General features: G+C 43.4%; 1 protein-coding gene across 4 annotated transcripts in view; it reads left to right on the top strand.

Annotated features, from left to right (window-relative positions):
• The first annotated feature begins 363 nt into the window (after window positions 1-363).
• LOC125751826 (dual specificity protein phosphatase 8-like) overlaps window positions 364-21,967 on the top strand; it is a 40,934-nt gene continuing 19,330 nt past the window's right edge. Inside the window, exons 1-3 of one of the 4 annotated variants that reach the window (XM_049031194.1) lie at window positions 364-368; window positions 6,502-6,811; window positions 15,522-15,660. In XM_049031194.1, coding sequence (XP_048887151.1) covers window positions 6,509-6,811; window positions 15,522-15,660 — 442 coding nt within the window. In that variant the 5' untranslated portion in view covers window positions 364-368; window positions 6,502-6,508. Of the gene's footprint in view, window positions 369-403; window positions 711-1,091; window positions 1,176-6,501; window positions 6,812-11,885; window positions 14,051-15,521; window positions 15,661-21,967 lie in introns of those variants that run through there. The other 3 variants (XM_049031191.1, XM_049031192.1, XM_049031195.1) reach the window with 3 other exon arrangements.

Genomic DNA, 21,967 nt, shown 5'->3' with positions numbered 1-21,967 from the left:
CAGTAAACTCATTTTGGTAAAACATCATTGTGTCTTTTTTGGCCAGGATCATTATACTGCAACTTAAGCTATAATATTTAAATTGAGAATTTGCTTAGAGTGTATTGAATTATACGACTGGGAACTATCTAGGGAACATAAATTAGAGGCGTACTTGTTGCAGAAATGTTTTTAATTTTTTATCAGAAACACAGTCCTGTTATATCAGTCTACTCAAATGTCGTATTGCAGGTCCCCTTTAAAAGCAGCAGCGGCCTTTAATCTTCAGGATCAGAAGGGTGACGTTACCTTGGCCTCGAATCGCGGGCTCCAATTGGACGAAAGTGACGTCAGTGGTGTTTTTTTCCCCTCGGAATCATGACTTCATCGTAAGTTCATTTTTTAGTGCCAAAGTGCACCTTCTGTTTTCCTTAATTACTAACTCACGGTTATCATGGGAAGGTTATCTTTCACATCTCAGTTAACAATCAGTGTCCCATATATGAACGAAACGAGTTGCCAATTATGTGTGCATTTACTTTAGTCCAGAATGACAAAATTTACATTAATGCTACAATAAGCGCAGTTCAGCCTAGCGCTGCCGCCCTGCCTATTCCCTCCTCGTTCTTTAATGTCCACGATTTGTAAACAGTATAATCCCGAGCAGTGAGGTGCGCTGTCTCACAAATGGAAAATAGCGAGATAGACAAGAAGACACTGTGAAGAAGGAGGTGAGTTTATTTGTGCATCTGCCATTTTAAAGCCTGTATATCTTCCTGTAATATGCAGTGTAATAAACATGCAGAATCCTATTTCCAGTCCTTGTCCGTAGTGTTCATACATGTATGTTTCGGATACCTACTTAACCATGCTGCAACCATGTACTTTTGAGAGGACAATGAGTGATCCCGGTCTGTTATATTTCAAATAAAACACCGAAAACCGGGGGTGCTTGCTGATGCCAGTGTTTTCAGTACGCGAGCTGTACCACGCTTATTCTCAACTCTTAATTAAAGGTATGTTGCAATTACTGTTAGCCATTTTTGAATAATCATCTCCCCGTCACCTTTTCACGTCATACTTGTGCCGCTTTACGTGTGCCATCCTAACCTGGCATACGATTTAAACGGTGCGGCAGTAAAATAGCGCATTTTAAACAATTTTGCGATTCATTAATTCACGATTAATCTGATCAGGTAACGCATTACCTTATAAAATCCAATTGAATTGCTCTACTCTGATTCAAAATGACAGGTGGGAAACGAACATGGTCATTTGTTTTGCTATTTAAAAAATTGCCGATCTTGGTTTTTCTGCCGCATTGCATTACCTCTGTCTTTGAATCGTTTTATTATTATAATCGATGTTTTATGTCGGTCATTCCTTATTCTTCTCTTAGAGTGAGAGAGCAGCCGTTTACTTATTTGCGCGATTGTGTCGACACTTATTTGCTTATTTTGCCATAGGACAATTTCAGTAACGAGACGAGTCTAATTAAAACTGAGTAAAGGGAATGTTATTTGTTGAAGATACCGCACTCCAGAACCTTTAATGTATTTTATAATTACATATTTTGTTTAGCCTTTGATTGCTTAGGAACATCTCAGCGCCAGTAGGAAAGTACTCTATTTTGCTTGTTATGTGTCTTATTAGTACCCCTGCAGGGGAACACACCCAGTGGATGGTCAGTGTAGTCGGATTGCCAGCAGTTATACCTGTCATAATGCAGCATTTTATTTTATATATATGGATGTAAAGGAATGCACCTCTATGTAGCGTGCGTATATATTTTTTCTCGCAGTTTTACTTGTGGTAGTTTGTGTAACTCAAAAAAGCTACGAAAATTAAAGCATCTGAAAAAGATTTTGCAAGGCATGGAGAAGCGATAAGGAGACTTTCAGCAACTGCTTAACACATTTTCTTTAAGGTACTTAAAAGGTCTCACTTTTTCGCATAGTTTTTTTGCATGCATGTGTCCGTTTTACCACTCATGCTTGGTAACTTTTTACTTGTGAAATGTGGCATTTCATTATTTACGTTATACATATAAATATTTGGTTAGTGTATTTACTGAATAAATCGACTTCTCCAAAAATAATAAATGTAATGTCATACACTTTGAAATAGCAATAGGCTGCTGTGCCACTGTATATTTAAACTGATGTTTTTTTTATTATTTTATTTTTACTAGTAAGTTGCTGTTCCTTTGGTCTTTGCACAATACCCACATGTATATTGTGCACGTTAGAGAAGACTTGGCAGTGTCAAATGGGGTACATAGACAGAACAGAGGATTTATCATCGTATGCTATGATTAATCTCATTACCTACCATGTCTTAATCTGTTCATTTCTCATCACTTATCTTTTTTATGAATTTGGAAACTAGCACTTGGGCCAAAGACCCGATGTACTCAGTGTTTGAAAGTGGTTGTTAAATGTCCTGCTGCTAATCTTTCCCTATCCCTGTCGCCTCCCAGTATCTGTTTGTTTCCATCGTTTCCTCTTCTCTCGGCTATACTGAGGTCATTATTTGTCTTCTAAAAAGGGGGTTATCGTTTGGTTCTTGAGAGCATGCTGGAAGAATGTTCGCGTAGGGGTGAGTTTAGCATTTTTCTGAATTTTTTCTTTTTTTTAAGCAATGTTGCGGGAAACAAAGAAGCTGTTTCTTCATTGGTTTCTAACGGTTTTAACTGGCACAAAATATCAGAGAGTGGACTGCCGACTAGTTGCTGTGGAAAAGGAGTATTTGCTGTGTAGAGTTTCCTTATTATTATTGGTACTGCCGATTTAAAAAAAAAAAAAAAAAAAAAAAAAAAAAAAAAAAGTCTTGCTGTGTACAAGTTTGGTGACAATAATTCTTTTGCACCGACCCCCGTAGACATGAATGAAAGATTGTTCAATGGATGCTGTTAGCATCCTGCGGTAGGGCAATAGTTAAATGGGCATTTTTTTATACATGCAGTCAGCCCCCCCCCATGTTCATTAGGAGAAAAGCATTTTAAAAGCTTGCAGCCTGAGCTTAACTGCATTTGAGCTAAAACACAAACTCCCCTAGCGAGGCTTCTTTCACAAGAGTGCATGACTGCATAACTGCCAAGGTCAGGATTTGGTGTTTTTTTTTAATTATTGTCTTATTTGCTTGTTTAAGGGATGAGAAATAGGGGTGATTCTTGAGATATATATATATATATATATATATATATATATAAGAATTTATTTTCTGCTTGGCCAGGTTGTGTGTTTGGGGAGGCAGGGGAGCTGGTGAAGGCAGCGCTGTGATACCTTATGATCGTCCACTGCCAGTGACAGCAGCTTGTTTCTATGATTGCATGTGTCTGCGTGCAGCTGTTCTTCACAGAGATTTCTTAACTAGGTCATTTTCTTTATCATCAGCTGGATTCGGGACAGGTGGGTGTTGTGCATGATACAGTACTTGCAGAATGCTCACGTTTGTGTAGTAAATGTGCTGAGAGTTTTGGAAGGGTGCCTCTGTAACAAGAAACCTGTAAACATAGGCATGTGTGAATGACACATGAGTTGTCGAATAAGTTCATTGGTGGATAGGGTATGAACGGGCAGATTGTCTGATAGTACACAGGATTATCATCAGTCACTCTCTGTTTTTAAAATGGCAGTTATTGACCTTCGATGATAATTTCATTCATCGTGCATAAAATATTATCATTTCTACTAATGATGAGGTACTCTGTATAAGTATGTGTTTAAGAAATATTTAGTCTACAATGGGTCAAACAAGCTTGTGATAATTAAGGGGAATTTCAACTGAATTTTCAACATTCTTCCTGTTGATCCGGTCCACCACACATTCTGCACTTTCTAGCTGGGAGCTTTGGACACAAAGCTTGCTGGGATATCCAGAGCTGAGCTCCCTCTGGCATTACATCATCTAGCTGGGAGGAGGGCACAGCAGGGGTGAAAGGTCACAGGTCATACTGAATGATTGCAGCTGTCCCAGCTGACTGCTCCAACGATTTTACAATATCTCTTTATTATTGTCATGTTCCATGTCTTTTCACTCTGTTCCCAACTTAAACAGTCATCAGGCAGCTTTTCTATGAAAGCATATAGCATTTCCATATGCCGCATTGCCTTTAATGGCATAGACACAGTAACAATAGGGCAACCCAGCAGTGTCTGATTCTTCATTTACCTTATTTTCATCTATCATATGTTTGCACATTTTTTATAATTATTATTGTTTTTTTTGTATTTCTGAGGGAAAATTTTAAAAAATATCCATTGCCCACTGTCCACCTACACACCAATATGGTTAAAAACAGCAGTTTCTGAAAGAGACAATTCAGGGTACTTTATTCTCAAAGAAAACAAACTTTGTTTTGAGGTTCATTTTGCTTTTTTGTTGTTATGAGTAGTCTTTTTAATACAAATCTTGTGTTTTCTTTTGGTCCATTACTAGCTCTTTAATTTCATAAAAGTGTGCATTAATTATGAAAGACAGTCAGCAAGTGGATAGAAATATCTTTATTGTGAGATGCTGAGAATGGTATGTATATGTTTTTTTTTTTTTTTAACATTTCAGTCTCATATCTGATCACTGTTATCTGAAATTGTGCTTCTGGTCAAAGAACCAGAGTAACAGGCCCGATATGAGTCGAGAAATCAGCAGCTGCTGGATCCCGCATGGCTAATTATTTCTGTCACAGTCCTCCAGTTTTTTTTTTTATATGTTCTGTAATATTTTGGGTGCTAGCTGGATGCTAGCCAGCACTGCCGGTTTCTCATATACACTGGCCCTCTCCAGGCCACCGAGCCTAGGAAATGATCAGTATTATTTGAGCATCCATCAGTATCACTGGGATGCAGGGAGAAAGAGTGGCCTCTGCAGGCATCGGGGAGTTCAGTGCCTGTAACCGGCTCCAAGTGAGCCAGACATGCATACAGTATGTTCCGGAAGTGGCTGACGAATATGTGGTCAGTATCCTGAATACAGTTACGTATAATGTCTGACTGTAACAGTCATAAAGGGTTCACATCCTGAGTGCCTGTCATCCTGCAGGTACCTGAGTCCCTTTGTTTGATTACATACACGTGTTTTGTTACTCTTGCCAAATGTCCCCACAATGTGATAAAAATCTGTTTTTTTGACGTTGTGGAGACCATTTTTCAGGTCCCCACAAAGATCTGAATGGAATAAAAAAAAACAAAAATGCCAAATGTCTCGTATTTTTTTTGGTTATGGTTATGGTTAAGGTTAGGGCTGGGTGGGGGTTAATTACATATGATCAAAAACACATATATATGAAAATGACATAGTGTGCAGTGTCCTCCATAGTTTAATGCTTAAAGCAAATTTACTGGACATGTCTGTATCGTTTAGGTTTATACTTAGAATTAATGGACTTATCTTGTGTCATTTAAATGGACATTTTACAGTAATTAGTAACAGAAAAGTATTGCAAGGGAGTGCAAAACTATTTCAAAAAATATTTTCCCACCCGGACCTCTGATGGGCTCTGTATAACACAGCTGTTCTGTAGAAAAGAAATCACAAATACATCACTATCCAAAATACAAATATGTGTTTTTATTTGTGTTGTGTACTATAATATCCTAATTTTTACACATGAAAAGGGTTTTGCATATTTCTGGATCACGTTACATTTGTGACTTCCCATTAATTTGCAAATTTTCAATTCATTATGGGGCTGATCTGTAGAAAAAAAAATCACAGATATATCACTATTCACAAGTATGTAGTTTTTGTATTGTATAAAATTATATCCACAAAAATGCAGAGCAGTCTGTACATCTGAAACAGGTTTTGCACATGTGTGGATTACTTCCTCTCTATTTGTGGATTGTGTTACATTTGTGACCTCACTCCTTTTTATTTGCCAATTTTTGTCCTATTTGTACTGCAGCTGATTTGTAGAACAATCCATAAATATGAGGTTCAGCTGCGACGTTGCTATCAAGATACGAGATGACTTATCAGGATATGAGATTCTGGCATGTTCAGCTGGTCAAAAGAAGTTTTCTTGTTTCACTTTAAAGACAACAGGAGAATTATAAACGCTATTAAGCAGATAATTGAATAAACTTTGATGGCTGCAGGGAAGGGGTGGCATGGTGGTGCAGTGGTTAACGCTGTTGTCTCATACCTCTGGGACCCGGATTCGAGTCTCCGCCTGGGTTACATGTGTGCGGAGTTTGCATGTTCTCCCCATGTCATCGTGGGGTTTCCTCCGGGTGCTCTGGTTTCCCCCCACAGTCCGAAAACATGCTGAGGCTTACAGTCCTGTTCATTAACTTATCATAGTGTCAAGAGAGTGAATTTGACAAGCCTGTTCTTTTGAGTAATCCTTCAAAATAGTCCGTCCGCCATCTGCCTGTCAATTGTGTATCGTGATCAGGATCAGTCATTTACCTCTTAATGTTACAATAAATCAGTCCTGGTGAGTCTGAGACATGTGATCATTTCTGGAATGTACTTCACCTCTGGAACTGTGGGAAATCTTCTCTCCACTGTCCTGTCCAGAGAAGCCATGGATGGCCCGGCTCAGTGTTTGCGGCCGTCTTCCATGCCACGCGCCCTGGTGCTTTCTGGATCCGTGGCGGCGGCGACGGGAAGGCAGCAGCGCCGGACGATGGACGCCCAGCAGCTGGCCAGGCTCCTGCAGCGAGGTCTGGGCCGCACGCTGCTCATTGACTGCCGCACTTTCTCCGAGTACAATGCCTCGCACGTGCTCAGCTCGGTCAACATCTGCTGCTCCAAGCTGGTCAAGAGGCGTCTGCAGCAGGACAAAGTGTCGGTCGGGGAGCTCCTACAGCCTGGGGCCAAGGTGAAGGTAAAGGACCTGGACAAGCACCCCCCGTTCCCCCCCTACCTTGCCCTCTTCCACTGCATGCTGTTCCCCCGGCTCCTCTCCCGCGCTCCTCTCCCCTGACACCATGCTGCTGCTCACAAACTGTGACCTTAAAAAACATATTGTCGTATTATTATTATCCATCCATCCATTTTCCAAACCGCTTATCCTACTGGGTTGCGGGGGCTCCGGAGCCTATCCTGGAAGCAATGGGCACGAGGCAGGGAACAACCCTGGATGGGGGGCCAGCCCATCGCAGGGCACCCTCACACACCATTCACTCTCACACACACACCTATGGGCAATTTAGCAACTCCAATTAGCCTCAGCATGTTTTTGGACTGTGGGGGGAAACTGGAGTACCCGGAGGAAACCCCACGACGACATGGGGAGAACATGCAAACTCCACACACATGTGACCCAGGCGGAAACTCGAACCCGGGTCCCAGAGGTGTGAGGCAAGAGTGCTAACCACTGCACCACCATGCCGATGCCGCCCCCTATTATTATTATTATTATTATTATTATTTTATTATTATTAGTGATAATAAAATGAAGTAAAACTGGCAGGGCTCTGACGTTTTATTAGCTGATCCTGTCAGCAGAGTAAAAATAGCTGATCCACAATGGAAATCTGGATATGTAAAATAGAATAATTGTTCAGAAATAATAAATTTAAAATTCCAGAACCAGATTGCGCCTTCAACTGTTTTAATGATAATTTTTGCTCAGATTCAGTTTTCACCCTACGTTCATGTACTCCGGAAGTACGGCATTTAGACTGTTTACAAGGAGTGTTCCAAAGGTCGAAGCTCATTACATAGTAAGACCTGTGCAGATACCCTTACCTGTGACTGTGGAGTGGTGCCCGTTTTATCCTCAGCTGATCCATGTTCTGCTTGCTGTGTGTGATCATGAGTGGCTGGTGCTGAGTCTTGCTCTACGGGCTCTACGGGTGAAGAGTGAACCTGGTCCCTCAGCATCGTAAAAACACAGGACTCTTGAAGCTGTACTGTGAGCATTTTTGATAAAAGGTCTCTGAATAGCTCTCGGTTATCCTGACCTTACTGGGACCCTCACAGCATCTTCTGTTCCTATGGTTACATACCATGAAGCCACCTTAATGCATTTCATTCTTATCTTTACCCGGTCACTCCAGTACATGCAGAAAAACTGTAGTTAAGGTGTAGTTAGCTGAGGAGGTAACAGATGAAAGTCATATTTGATGGATTTCATATATAATATATAAATACTGATAAATCCTGTTGGCTTCCCTGTGTGATGCGGGCAGATTCTGCATCACACGGAGTGCTCTGCTCTGCAATCATGCCCCATTGCGCTGTGCTGATGGAAGGCTACATTTCCAGGAGCTTTCTTGAGTCACGTTTGGCAGCGCCAGCCCCTCTGCGTGTGATAGAGCTCCGCGGTGCTCTCCCGGATCGTGCTCCTCATTCCCCCTTCTCCCCTCCCCTCCCTGGGCCTGTCTGTAGCTGACTCCCTCTCATTACCTCCCTGCCATACAGGATAATGCGTGCGATTAGTGAAAGGCTTAATAAGGCTGGCGGTATTCGATGGTGGTTTGAGCTAGAGGAGGATTCTTTGTGATTGGGTAAGCATGACATCACTCTTTTTTGTGTTGCCGCTGGCAGCATGCATATGAGGCACGTGTGAAGCGGCTGCAGGGTACTGGTGTGAGCCTCCCAATTGCTTTGCGCTATAAAGTTCATAGTGAATTCATAATCAGCTCCATCTGCCTCTGAATTCCCTGCCTCCTTCCCTGTGCGTCCCTGGATAGGCTCCAGGCTCACTGCAGTGCTGTGCTAGATAGATGTAGGCAGTTAAGGAAAACGGATGGATAGAACGTATACAGTTATTCTGTAATAAACAGTAGTCCTCATGACCTTGCTTTTGGTTAACATTATTATAGCTCTCTAATCAAGGACCCTAATCCCAGCTAGGCGTTTTTTTCAGCCAGTTGAAGTAACTTGTCTGCAGATGCGTCAGCAGTGTCACAGCAGATCACGTCTGCAGTAGCGGCGACCGTGACGAGCTGGCAGATGTTCTCAGCTCCATTGTGAGTGGAGCCTTGGTTTAGGCTTAGCCGCTTACTCTGGGTCTATCGCTGCTGCTGAAATGAACAGCGATTGCTCGCCACATGGCTGCTGCCTTGGTGGATCTCTGAATTGGCTGGAAGGGATTAACTTGATACCGTTGACCTGATTAACTTATAGGCACTGGTGTGATGAAATGCCCACACACCTCAGTCATAGGGCTGGTGGGGTGCTAACAGACCCCCTCTAATATGTGGTGGGCCACTTGGAGAGCTGGAGAGACTCCATACTCCATCTGAGTAAACAGTATGTGCTTCCAAACACAAACATAAATGTCCATTTGTCATTGCAGTTAACCTCCAGAATCCCTGCGTTGTTTTCCTGTTTATGAAAGATTTACTTCATTCAGGAAAGTGGGCTGAAGTAATTATTAATGCTCACTCTGCATGCAATGTGCAGATATAGTGTATTGTGCGAGGAAGGTGTCAGGTCTGCGCAGGAATGAGGAATTGAGTCTTTATTTCGACCTAATCTTGCTCGCTGGGCACTAAGATCTGAGGTGATCCTGCTGAGGGTGGGCCTGATTGTGGCACTATTTTCGGATAAGTAGAAATGAAAAGCACTCCACAATGGCTTTCTGGCAGTTAGCTGGCATATTACCTCCAGGTTATTATGAAAAGGGTGTTTCTAATGTAAATGCGCACAGTGGTAGGAAGTGACCTTGGAAGAGCAGTCGTTTATTTTCCATAAGGCCGTAAGAGTTATAGGCCAGCTTTGGTCTTTGTCAAGTGGGTTTTTTGCCATTTCAGCCATATACACAGTGAAATGCAGGATAGTGAAGGCCTTATAATTGAAAATGAAATTGATATAGTAAATGAGTTTTTTTATTAAGAAGATTATTTTACACGGGTGTTCACAGTAGAGAACATGAGTAACTTACCACCATTTAGTATGAATACAGCTTTGTCTGTGACCAATATATGTATAACTGAGGCTGATGTGGTACAAAGCCTAGGTAAGCTAAAAAATAAATAAATTGCAGGGCCCTGATGGCATCTTACCTATAGTTTTAAGGAGATGAGGGATATTATTAGCCAACCTTTAACTTTAATATTCCAGAAATCGTTATCTGTGGGTGTTGTACCTTCTGAAAAGCATGCTAATATAACGCCATACTGAACAAAGGGGATAGAAGTAACCCAGCAAACTATAAGCTAATCATTTTAACTTGCAAACTGGAAAAATAATGGAAGCTATAATCCAAGTGAAAATGGTAGATTACCTGGATTCAAATAACATTCTGAGGGATAGCCATCATGGATTTAGGAGAGGTAGATCCTGTTTAATTAATCTACTTGAGTTCTTTGAAGAAGCTACAAGAGAAATTGATCACAAAAAGGCCTACAATGTGATCTACTTAGATTTCCAGAAGGCCTTTGATGTTGTCCCCCACAAACGGCTATTGCTTAAGCTCAAAGCTGCAGGGATTTTAGGAACTGTAGCAGCTTGGATCGAAAACTGGTTAATAGACAGGAAGCAGCGAGTAGTTATTAAGAGGCACAATGTCACAGAGGGCCTGCGTTCATAGTGGGGTACTGCAGGGTTCAATTTTAGGACCACTATTGTCCCTAATTTACATTAATGATATTGACACCGATACATACAGTAAACTGGTCAAATTTGCAGACGACACCAAGGTGGGTGGTGTAGCAGATACTGATCTAGCAGCACAGAGGCTACAACGGGATCTTGATTTAATTAGCGCCTCGGCTGATACCTGGCAGATGAAATTTAACATAAATAAATATAAGGTAATCCATGCAGAGAGCAGAAATATAAAGTACAGCTATTTTATGGGTTCCACAGAATATAGGTAGCTGATTATGAGAAGGACTTCAGTGTGTATGTTGATGCTTCCATGTCCCACTCTCACCAGTGTGGGGAAGCAATAAAAAAGGCCAATAAGATGTTAGGTTACATCTCTAGGTGTGTGGAGTTTAAGTCAAGGGAGATGATGCTACGATTATATAATTCCTTGATAAGACCCCACCTAGAATATTGTGTGCAGGTTTGGTCACCATACCTTAAGATGGACATTGCTGCCTTGGAAAAGGTGCAACAATGATTCCTGGTCTTAGACTAATGTCTTATGAGGAGAGGTTAGCTGAGCTGAATCTGTTCAGCCCCGGGCAAAGGAGATTAAGGGGGGACATGATCCAGGTGTATAAGATTCTAACAGGTCTGGATGCTGTTCTGCCAAATGGCTATTTCAATATTAATTAAATACTAGAACTCGTGGCCATAAGTGGAAATTAGTGGAAGGACATTTTAAAATTAATCTGAGGAAGCACTTCTTTACACAGCGTGTAGTTAGAGTATGGAATAGTCTTCCTGCTAATGTAGCGCAAGCTAAAACCCTGGGTTCCTTTAAATCAGAGCTAGATAAGATTTTAACAACTCTGAGCTATGTTAAGTTCTCCACAAATGAGCTTGATTTGCCGAATGGCCTCCTCTCGTTTGTAAATTTCTTATGTTCTTAAATGGAACATTGTTTCTCCATGACCATGGTGCAACACAAATAACAGAAACAACACAAGATGACACAACGTGTTAAAATGGACAGGCATCAGACAGCCTGTGTAATCCATGCTGTGCATTGAGCTTGTTTCTTCCTAATTGTGAATTAAGGCTCCAGGGCTGCATTCAGATGATGAGGGTGGTGACTGCAGGTGATACATCATTGGACATGACCTGTGGGCGTGGAGCTAATACTTTGTAAGCCTTCGGGCAACTGTGTTGTCAAAGGTGCTATATAAAAGCAAGCTGAACTGTATATTCCATGTGTGCCTGAGGAAGCTGCTGTGTGTTTGGTTCTTTTTGCATCTCTCTCCCTTTCATACAGTTTTGGTCAATGAATATTTCTTTAACGTGCATTACCGTTAGACAGAAATAGCAGTTCGGTCATCAAACTGAAAAAGTTATGTAAATGGCAGCAAAGAAACATAATAAGTGTTAAAATAATAACATTAGATCTGTGTGTCGTTTGCCCTCCTCCCCTATGCTTCCTCACGCCCCCCCCCTCCTATCGTAGGAGTCAGTGGGGGCATGCAGCACCCAGCAATGTCTACCTGAGCTAACCCAGCTGTAAGTGAGCTCATTCCCACATGTGGCTGTGCAGACGCACCACACTGTCTGCACCTGTATCGTGTTCCTGAACACTGTACACAGACCAAATCCCCAGTGTGGGACATAATGGAATTCGGGGTTTACTTCCCCTAAGCGGACAACCCTGAGAGGAACCTGCTTGATTGAGTTCGATTCAGTTTATTTATGGACTACCCTTGCCGACACATTTGCCTAAGGATGCTCTTACATATATAGATGTAAACAAGTGTGGCACACGGTGCAGGCAGTGTGTGATACAGACGACAGTGGTGGAGAGGGAGAGAAAGATCCCTCAGTTTAGAAGGTCGCACTAGTGGGTGAAGAAAACGACAGGGGTCCCAAGGTAAGATGGCTGTGAGAGGGAGGAGAGAATAAAATGGTGTGTAATCAAATAAATGCATGCTGCGTTTGTGGCTTAGGTTAGTTGCTCTTTCTAACTTAGCTGCCCAGGAAGCAGGTGAACGCAAACCCCTGATGCTGGACCTTCCTGGTGCTAGAAGGTGCTACCATATAGCCAGAGGTCACGCTGTGATTGCAAAGTTTTGCCGTAATGCTGTCAGAGCTGAACACCTTGCCTGACAGGTGGAGGCAGCCAGGAGCCCAAGAGTGAAAAGGAGAGAGACCATGTGGTAGTGTTGTAGCCAAGACCGCCTTAACCAAGACTAAGACATTGCAGAGACTGGAGGGTACCAAGATTGAGATCAAGACCAAGACACACTAAGGCGAGACCAAGACCAAGGCTAGTTGAGACCAAGTCCAAGACCGAAAACAGACTAGGGCTAGAATCAACATCACATTAATCAGGTCAACTATAGAGAAAAAAGGCATTGCTGTAAAGTGTCTTTACTCGTTAAATCAAATTCATGTTTTTTTTTGATTATATTGTCCATGTGTCTCTCATTTAAAATCTCCCAGATTTGTCAGTTACGAGGCCTGATGGAAAATAATAATCTCAGCAATTCTCTCCTATAACCATTTTATCAGACTTCGTCAAGGGAAAGAGATGGGATGTACCAGAAAGATGTTAATATTAAGTCTCTTATACCAGGGACAGAGACCTCGGTAAGCTATGAATATGACTATGTAATGATCCCTTGCTTTGAATTGAAGAGAATGAGCCTCCAGATTGACTTGCACCTCCAAGACCGTGCTTTCTAATGAATGTAAAATACCTAATTTATTTCAATTATAACTATGCTATAGACTATGTTGTACCAATTAATAGATAAACTGGAATTGTCCCACTGTAATCTTTACACTTCAATATCAGCATCACTAAAATTACTTACCATATAGCTTAGAACGAATGCTTGGTAAACACAATGCCCATAGACTGATGCTGTATAAAATCAATGATGATTTATTATGTCAAATAACACCACTGTAATAGTTAAACAATATACCCACACAGCAGTCTCCGTCAAGGTGGTTTGACATAATCGGCATACAGCAGAATGTTTCTTTTTCTGGGACGTTTTGCAACTATACTCTTTGTGCTCTGTAAAGCCAAAGTTAATTACTGCCGACTTCGCGGACATTTTTGGACATTTCTTCACTTCACTACTTCACTATGATGCGATGTGTATGATGTGTGTGGACTGTGAAGCACTGGCAGTGTCCGTTGAGAAAATGTATACAATGTAACATTTTTAAAATAGATGCATCTGACTGGTTGCATTTGAATTGAGGCGCGTAATAAATAATACTGTTCTGTGAGGATACGCTGTTTTCTCTTTTCTTCCTCATCCCATCGAGACCGCTATGTCCCAGACCAAGACAAGACTGAGACCAAATAGAGTCGAGACCAAAACAAGACCAAGACCACAAAAAATTGGTCTCGAGAACTACAGCACTACCCTGTGGGCAGCTGGCGGGGAGCGGGGTGATGTCTGGATCTGAGAACAGCCACGCAGTGGGTGACTGCAAAACCAAAGTGTGTCAGGATTCTGCCAGCAGCTTTCTTTCTGCTCATTTTGCCCCTGCCCCGCTTGACTCACAGCTAATGGTTTATGAGCCGGCTGTTTATGGGCACAGTAAGCGCCTCTGAGGAGGTGCTACCGGCCCTTTAACTGCAGCCGAGGCCAGGCTACTGTGGGCGGCGCCGCTTGTTTGTGCGATTATGTCACTCGGCCTACCTGGCCAGAGGCAGACTCGGTAATGTGTAGCAGGCTTCTGACCTTAGCTGTCCCAGAGCGGCCCTGACGTCATCCACGGGGCCCCGGGCCAGAACAGAGGAGGACCATGGGGGCAAGACGAGTCCTACCAGGTGGGTGAACGGAGCCAGGTCAGGGCTGCCCAGCCATCAGGCATTTTGCTTAGCCGTTAACGCCAGCAGCGGTACATGCATGGGCATAGCATGTGGAACCGAATTCCCCTCCCTCCCCCCCACATCGCTTTTATATACTCTGGATACACATTAATTTGGCAAATGGTAGCACATTCGTACCTCTGTGTGAGCTGTCTGTGTGAGGGCTGAGTGACACCCCCCCTTCCTGTGTCATGGAGCGACTGCTGTGAATCTCAGGAGTCAACTAGGCATTTCATGGATAAATGGATGGATGGATGGAGGTATGGATGGATGGAAATTCTGTATTGTCTGTGCTTAAATGAGGATATTTTTCTTTTTGCTGTTCTGATTTACCTTTTGTGTAATAACATCATATATAAGTTAGAGCAGGATAAGTTGTTTATGCCAGATGTGGGATGCTAACTGTGAGCCATTCATCAGGGAATTCACATATCACACACATGCTAGATGACTTCCAGCCTTTGCCCCAGCGTTCATGCTCACACACTCGCAGTCTATGATGGCTATTTTGGCCAACAATCTCACCATGAAGAGTCATTCATCTTCTGAAGCTCAAATATAAAGAAACTTCCTCCTGGGAAGGGTCCTGGTGCCACTCGCCATGCTCCTGTCCTGGGAGGGGTCCTGGTGCCGCTCACCTTGATCCTGTCCCAGAACGGGTTCCGGTGCTGCTCATCCTGGTCCTGTCCTGGGTTCTGGTGCTGCTCGCTGTGCTCCTGTCCCAGAACGGGTCCTGATGCCACTCATCCTGCTCCTGTCCCGGGACTGGTTCCGGTTCCGTTCATCCTGCTCCTGTCCCGGGATGGGTTCCGGTGCCGTTCATCCTGCTCCTATCCTGGGACGGGTCCAGGTGCCACTCGCTGTGCTCCTATCCTGGGACGAGTCCAGGTGCCACTCATCCTGATTCTGTCCTGGAAAGGGTCCCAAGCGTTGCTGAAAATAGTCACCTAGAACTCGCAGGAGTTTCAGTTCATTTGTCTTGCTTTTATATCAGAACAAAGATTAGGGAATTTAATGCTTCTGCATCTGTGACTTTTCATCATGCATAGTAAAAGTCGTTACACGTGTATAAGAAATATTGCCAAAATGATTGAGAAATGCTTATTACATTCTTATATTGGTTTTGGCATTGATATGGTGACTGTTACCCTTTGATGTATCTACACAGTTGGACCTGGGCAGGAAGCAGGAAGTGGTGGTGTACGACCAGAGCACCCAGGACACCAGCTTGCTCACCAAAGACAGCTTTGTCTATATTCTCCTGGGCAAGTTGGAGGGTAGCTTCCACAGGGTGTCCCTGCTCACAGGTATGTCCTATGCTAAACTCTACACACAAGTTATACTCTTTTGTAGCATTAGTGTCTTCTTAAACCAAAGCAGTGGAGAAACATCTGGCTGTGGTGTAGGTGTCATCATGTTTTATGACCAGCAGGTGTCGCTCAAGTCGTCATCTTTCTTGTCCATGGTAAGGCTCAGCTCAACACCACATCAAATCAAAATGCTCTGCTGGGATAATGCTGTAAGGCTGAGCACGCAGAGTAACATTTTCCCTTTACAGTATTATTTACTTCTCAGTTATACTCCAAATGCTGTGTTCTTTTGAACGACTGAATAAAAATCAATGATCCTTGACTTCAATTATTTCTGTTATAAATAGAAAAATACTGTTACCCCATCCAGCTTAGGAGATAAGTGGGTAAGGCAGTAATAACGCTGGTCAGCTGGAGATTTATACAAAAGTGTCACGTGCATTCCAGCCTCAGTGCCAGAGGCTGCACTGATGATGTAAGATGTCAAACAAGAATCAGAGAGCAGCAATTATCCTCCCTGGAACAAAGGAGGAGCCAAATGGGGCTGCCTTGGCCTGTGAGAAAATGTGTCAGGGTGAAACTATTTAGGGCTCCCTGAGCACACGCTGCTGTCCCCCCACGTTTGAAGAGCAAGGCCCTTTCTCCCCTCATTTCAAAAGAAAAGATAAAGGGCAGGCCTGCTGGTAGGAGTGGTTCAGAGAGACTGACGTAAGAGGAATGTAGAATACCAAAGAGGGTAGATTTTCCCCATAGATAAGAGCGATCCTTTGTCTGCGTGTTTGTTTACTGATTGTGCTCTGTGCTGGGAGAGGAACAGAGCAGCCCTTGGTGGGGCTTATGATTGGGGTATGGCGTCACGCTTAAGTGAGGACTACAGCTTGTGTGAAGTAATGGATTGTGTAATCCTGTCGCAAGTAGCTGTGATGCCCTGCACAACAGGGCCACTGTGTTACCTGTGCAGGTTATGTGTTTAATGCTGTGAGGGTGTGTGTGTCACTCGTTTAGCCAGCGGCGATTACCAGTGCATTCATGCGCAGGAGCATGACTGTGCTGGCATGAGGCCCAGTATGCCTCTCTGTGTTGTTCGCGTTTGCATGAGTGTGTGCACTGAGTAATGAGGAAATGGGGGAGGGGGCTAAGGGATGTGTCTGGTGGCATACTCACCAAATGAGAGCAGTGGTAGTCACGCTGGAGTGAAGTCATTGGATTCCAGCACAAACAGAAACAGAGGGCTGAGAGGCACTCACAAGGGCTAGGCCAGTGCTGGGTAAATGCTAGGGCAGTGCTTGGCTAATGCTGGGACAATAATGGGGTAGTACTGGGCCAATGCTATGGCAATGCTGGGCTAATTCTGGGACAATAATGGGGTAGTACTGGGCCAATGCTATGGCAATGCTGGGCTAATTCTGGGACAATAATGGGGTAGTACTGGGCCAATGCTATGGCAATGCTGGACTAATTATGGGACAATAATGGGGTAGTACTGGGCCAATGCTATGGTAATGCTGGGCTAATTCTGGGACAATAATGGGGTAGTACTGGGCCAATGCTATGGCAATGCTGGGCTAATTCTGGGACAATAATGGGGTAGTACTGGGCCAGTGCTGGGCTAATTCTGGGACAATAATGGGGTAGTACTGGGCCAATGCTATGGCAATGCTGGGCAAATGCTGGAGCAATAATAGGGAAATGTTAGGCCTATGCTGCAGTAATTTGTGGCCAATGCTTGGGCGGTGATGGATGGCCAATAATGGGGCAGTGCTGGTGCAATTTGGAGCCAATGCTGGGGCAATGCTGGCCAACGAGTCTGTGTATCCGTACATGATAAGGTGTGTGCTTGGGTGTCTATTAGTGTGTGTGTTGGTGATAAACTTTGTGTGAATGTGTGCTTGTGTGTGCCGGTGTTTCTTCTAACCATGTGCTACACGTCACATTGGAAAAGGATTCTGGGAATATTTCTGATGCTTCGTAACCACGATCAGTTGCGACCTTCCTCTCTATTATCATGTGTGAGTTGTGGTGGACCTGTTGTTATATGACTATCTGATTCTTCAGATATGTTTGAAAGAAAAGAGTTAAAAAGAATGAATCAGCCAGTGTTGAAGCATATGAACATGAGTAAGTTACCATTGGTGCCACTGTTAACAAGCATTGCACAAGTGCCTATCAGTCATATCTTCCTATCAATTCCCTTGAGTCAATGACTTCATATAGTTTCACCATGACATTCTCTCCACTGTACATAGAGCAATATAAGACATTTTGATTTAAAGAGATGGATTGTTCCATGAAATCATCTGAAATAATCAGCAGAAGAACTCTAATTCTCCATTTTTTAGTATGATATTACTGTGACCATTCAGCTCAGTGAAAACCAGTTTAAAAACTTGTACATTTAAATTTTACTTTAGAGAGATAAGAATCGCTTATTCAGAAAAGGGTCAGGAATTTCATTTGTCCCTTGCTATAATTTTTTGAAATCTTTTGAATTTCTGTTTTGCTAAATGCAGACATTAAGCATAAAACCTGCATAAAGTTAAATGTACCTCATTATTGGTAGAATTTCAGTGAAATCAGGTTAGTTGTTGTTTTGCTTGATGCAGAGTTACCAAGTAAATCCCTAGTGTTTCAGTGTGCATGTATGGATCATGTTTATAAGCTTTTAAGAATGTTTTCTCAGTTAAGGTTTTATAGCCTTCCTAAAAATGGATAAAAAAGTAAAACATAATCATACAGTGCTCTAGCTAGGATTTAGAGTGTTACTAATGTCATGACATTTGTTCTTCAAATACCAGCAACCAGCAATACCTCAATAACTGCTGCTAATGCAGTGTTTTATATATGAAGGATGACAAGATTAGAAACTTTTTGTGCAGAAATCTCTGTGCTTTAGCGGGATGCCCTGAACGGCTAGCCTGCATTAGTGCTGATTTGCGGTTGTGTCATACACCCTGCGCTGCTGTAGCTGCCCATCCCCGGGCTCCATGCTGCCAGCCGGGCCAGCGTCCCGCTGACCACAATTACACACTGCTTTAGTGAGCAGGAAATGAAGCACTCTGCAAAAATCTGTCAAGCTTTAAGCCTGATTTGCCATGTTGTTTCATGTCAGCCGTATCAAAACCATTATGGTGGTATAATTGTGAATGCAAATACTACGATATCATGATGCAGTTTGGCGAGGTTCTGTGGTCGGGATTCTATTTTATGCGTTGGATTCTATTTAATTGTAAGTTTACTATGCATCTGCTGGCACATTCCAAATTAAATCTCATTGTACTTACAATGACAATAATGCATCTTTATCCTACAGACTGGATTCTAACTGTTGGCTTTAAATAGACCCTCTTACTGTCACCAAGAGTGCAACAGGATCTTTAATCGCATAGTGGTCCTTATGTGCTGTTGGTCTGAACATACTGTCTATACATTTCTCTGACTCGGAGTGGGTCCTTGAAGAGTGGGGATTCAGTGTTGGTCTTTGAGCATATTGCTCTGACTAAAAGTGGGTCCTTCAGCCTGTTGGTCTGTGAGCATATTGCTCTGACTCAAACTGGGTCCTTCGGCCTGATGGTTTCTGACCTCATTGCTCTGACTCGGAGAGGGTCCTTGAAGCTGTTGGTGTGTGAGCACATTGCTCTGACTCAAAGTAGGTCCTTAGGGTCTGTCAGCACATTGCTCTGTCCTCAAAACTAATGTTTTGATCATTTCTTATTGCTTCAGCTGCTTAGTTCCTTAACTATGTTACCTCTTTTACAACACTTGTTCAGCACTGCTTGTACAAGCCAATGTATCATGATAATAACTGATACTTTATTGATCTCCGTGGGAAAATTGTCTTTATGCCTCCTGCTACTTGCTCTTTTTTTGCAGATTAAGTTGGCTGTGAAGGGCAGCCACCCATAGCGGCGTCCCAGGGCCTGGGGTGGGGTTAAGGGTCTTGCTCAAGCAGGGTTTGAACCGGCGACCTTCTGATTACAGGCACACAGGCTTAGCCCACTGAGCCACACGCGGCCCCCATCCATATCTGTCCATATACTGCAAAATAGTATTTCAAAGAAATAAATTATATATTTAGTTTCAATTGTTAACACATTGCTTTTTTTAATAAAACAAATATTAATTGAGAGATTGTGGTCTTTCACAGTAATCAAATATTATCAACAAGAGCATCAGAGCCTGATGTTTTCACTGAAAAGATCATCTACACACACGCTATTCTCATCTAAGTGTACAATTTTGTCATTATATTTGTATATGTCATTTCGATATTACAGCAGCAGCAACACATACAAGCAGTCGTCTATGTATAAACTGGACAGGTTTTTTGGTGTATGAAAGGTCCGCTTCCCCTGTATATAAACGGGTCACTGGCACTGAGCCCTCAGAAGCTGGGCCCTGGATATCATCAAGGCGAGCAGGCAAGCAGCTTTATCCATGCAGCCTTTCCCGGCCCTGGTCCTTGATGGAGTTTCTGCCCTCTCAGATCTCCCAGCACCCTCCAGTGCTTCGTGGAGCCTTCAGCGACAGAGGTTGGCCCTCCTTGCCCCCCCATGGCCCAGCTTTCCCCTTCCTTTCAAAATAATTCCAGCGGCTGAGCAAAGACAGAGTGGGATGTTTTATAAATACACAGGTTAGCTGCATTGAAATCTGTTACCACCATGGGCCACTTATATTTATACAGAGACTTGCGTCACCGAGCTGGACGGCTGCCCCGGGGTCCGCACCCTCATGAGGACAAGGAGCGTCTTGTCCAGGGAGATTTACTGTTGAGGGAGTCGTGCATTCTGGGAGGTGTAGGCCTGGAGGTCCTTGCAGTCTTTTTCCGAAATAAGTAATGCCTTGGAGAAGTGTCATTTTATCTGTTGAATCTGAACATTTTCCTGGCAGGAGAGACGCCCCGTTTCCCAAAAGTCAGGAATTGTGGCTGCTTGCTCCTGCTTGTGGGGAAAAGCAAGAGCTTAAGAAAGAAGGTCATTGAAATCAGATTAATGGAGCGATTTCAAATTCAGGCTTTCAGTCAATGCACACTGTCTGCCTAATTAGGTCATATTGTGTCTTGAAAGCACTGATTTATTTAGCCCAAGCTGATGTCAGCTTCAGGCTAGGTGTGTGGTAGGGACGAATGTGTCTGTTTTTCCCTCTACAAAAACAATCCCACAAATAGATGAGCAACACAGCTTCCTGATTTTTCTTCCCTTTTTTATGGATCGCTTGCATATCCCTTACTAACTTTAGTTTGCATGTATGTGTGCCACATTACTGAACTCTTGGCTGACTGTTAGTGAGTCACTCTCTCACTTTAATCTCTTCTTCCTATTTTTAAGTGTTTTTCAATAAGCAATGATTCCTTGACTGACTGAGGTGAGATCAGTCCTTAGAGCTGCTCCACGCTATTAACTATGTGTGAATTTATGCATATTCAGAGTGGTGCATGCCATTTACTATCTCCGCTCTGCTCTGTGAATGGGTTACTTTTTGGATACACTCACACAGCAGCTGCTCCATTGCTGGACACCTTTAAACCCTGAATAGGCATCATGCAGCATTATGCATCAAGCCGCTCAAACGTGCGTCCCGCCCTGTGTATTACGGCCCTGTGTCATTCTCTCCCTTTTTCTTTTAAAGCGATGAAAATAGGGCCGGCCGACCGGTGCCAAATGCCTCCTGCATGACGTGATCCCTCTGCATTCTGAGTGCTCTCAGCAAAGCAGCGCTGACTGTTCTCTAACCTCGGCTGTCTTAAAGGGGCCACGCGCCCATCGGCTGGGGCCCGTCCACCCTGGCCTATCCCTAGCTTGGCAGCCAGAGCCTGTCCACCACTAGTGCCAAATTTTTGGGTGGCTGCTGAAAAGCGTGGCGTCCTGCACTGAGGCACCCCGGCCCTGGCAGTCAGACGGTGTAGTGGCAGTAACGTGATGTAGTGTCAGGTAGTGATATCATACATCACTGACGATTCAGTGGGGTCTTTGGCCGAAAGCTCTGGGTGTCACGACTGGGAACATTCCAGCATAATGTGACAGGCGCACCATGACTGACATCGAGTCTGTGTGCTGAGCCTGTGTTTTTACTGAGAGTCAGAAGGAGAGTCATTGTTTTAAAGCCCCTGAATGTTCTGAAAATCCCCCCCACTTCCCCATGACAGATTTGATTTATCTCATTAAAACTGTTTGCTGTGAAACAGATGAAGAGCCTCTTTATAACAGGGGTTGATGGGGGGGGGTGGATTCAGGAGTGACTTCAGGACATGGAGCGGAAACCTTGCCCAGCTGCCAGAGGCTGAAAAACTATAGCCCCCCCCCCCCCC

Source organism: Brienomyrus brachyistius, chromosome 11 (genome assembly GCF_023856365.1).
Source record: "Brienomyrus brachyistius isolate T26 chromosome 11, BBRACH_0.4, whole genome shotgun sequence".
Taxonomy (NCBI): Eukaryota; Metazoa; Chordata; class Actinopteri; order Osteoglossiformes; family Mormyridae; genus Brienomyrus; species Brienomyrus brachyistius.
Note: the sequence above shows the minus strand (reverse complement) of the source record. Positions and strands in the feature narration are given on the sequence as shown.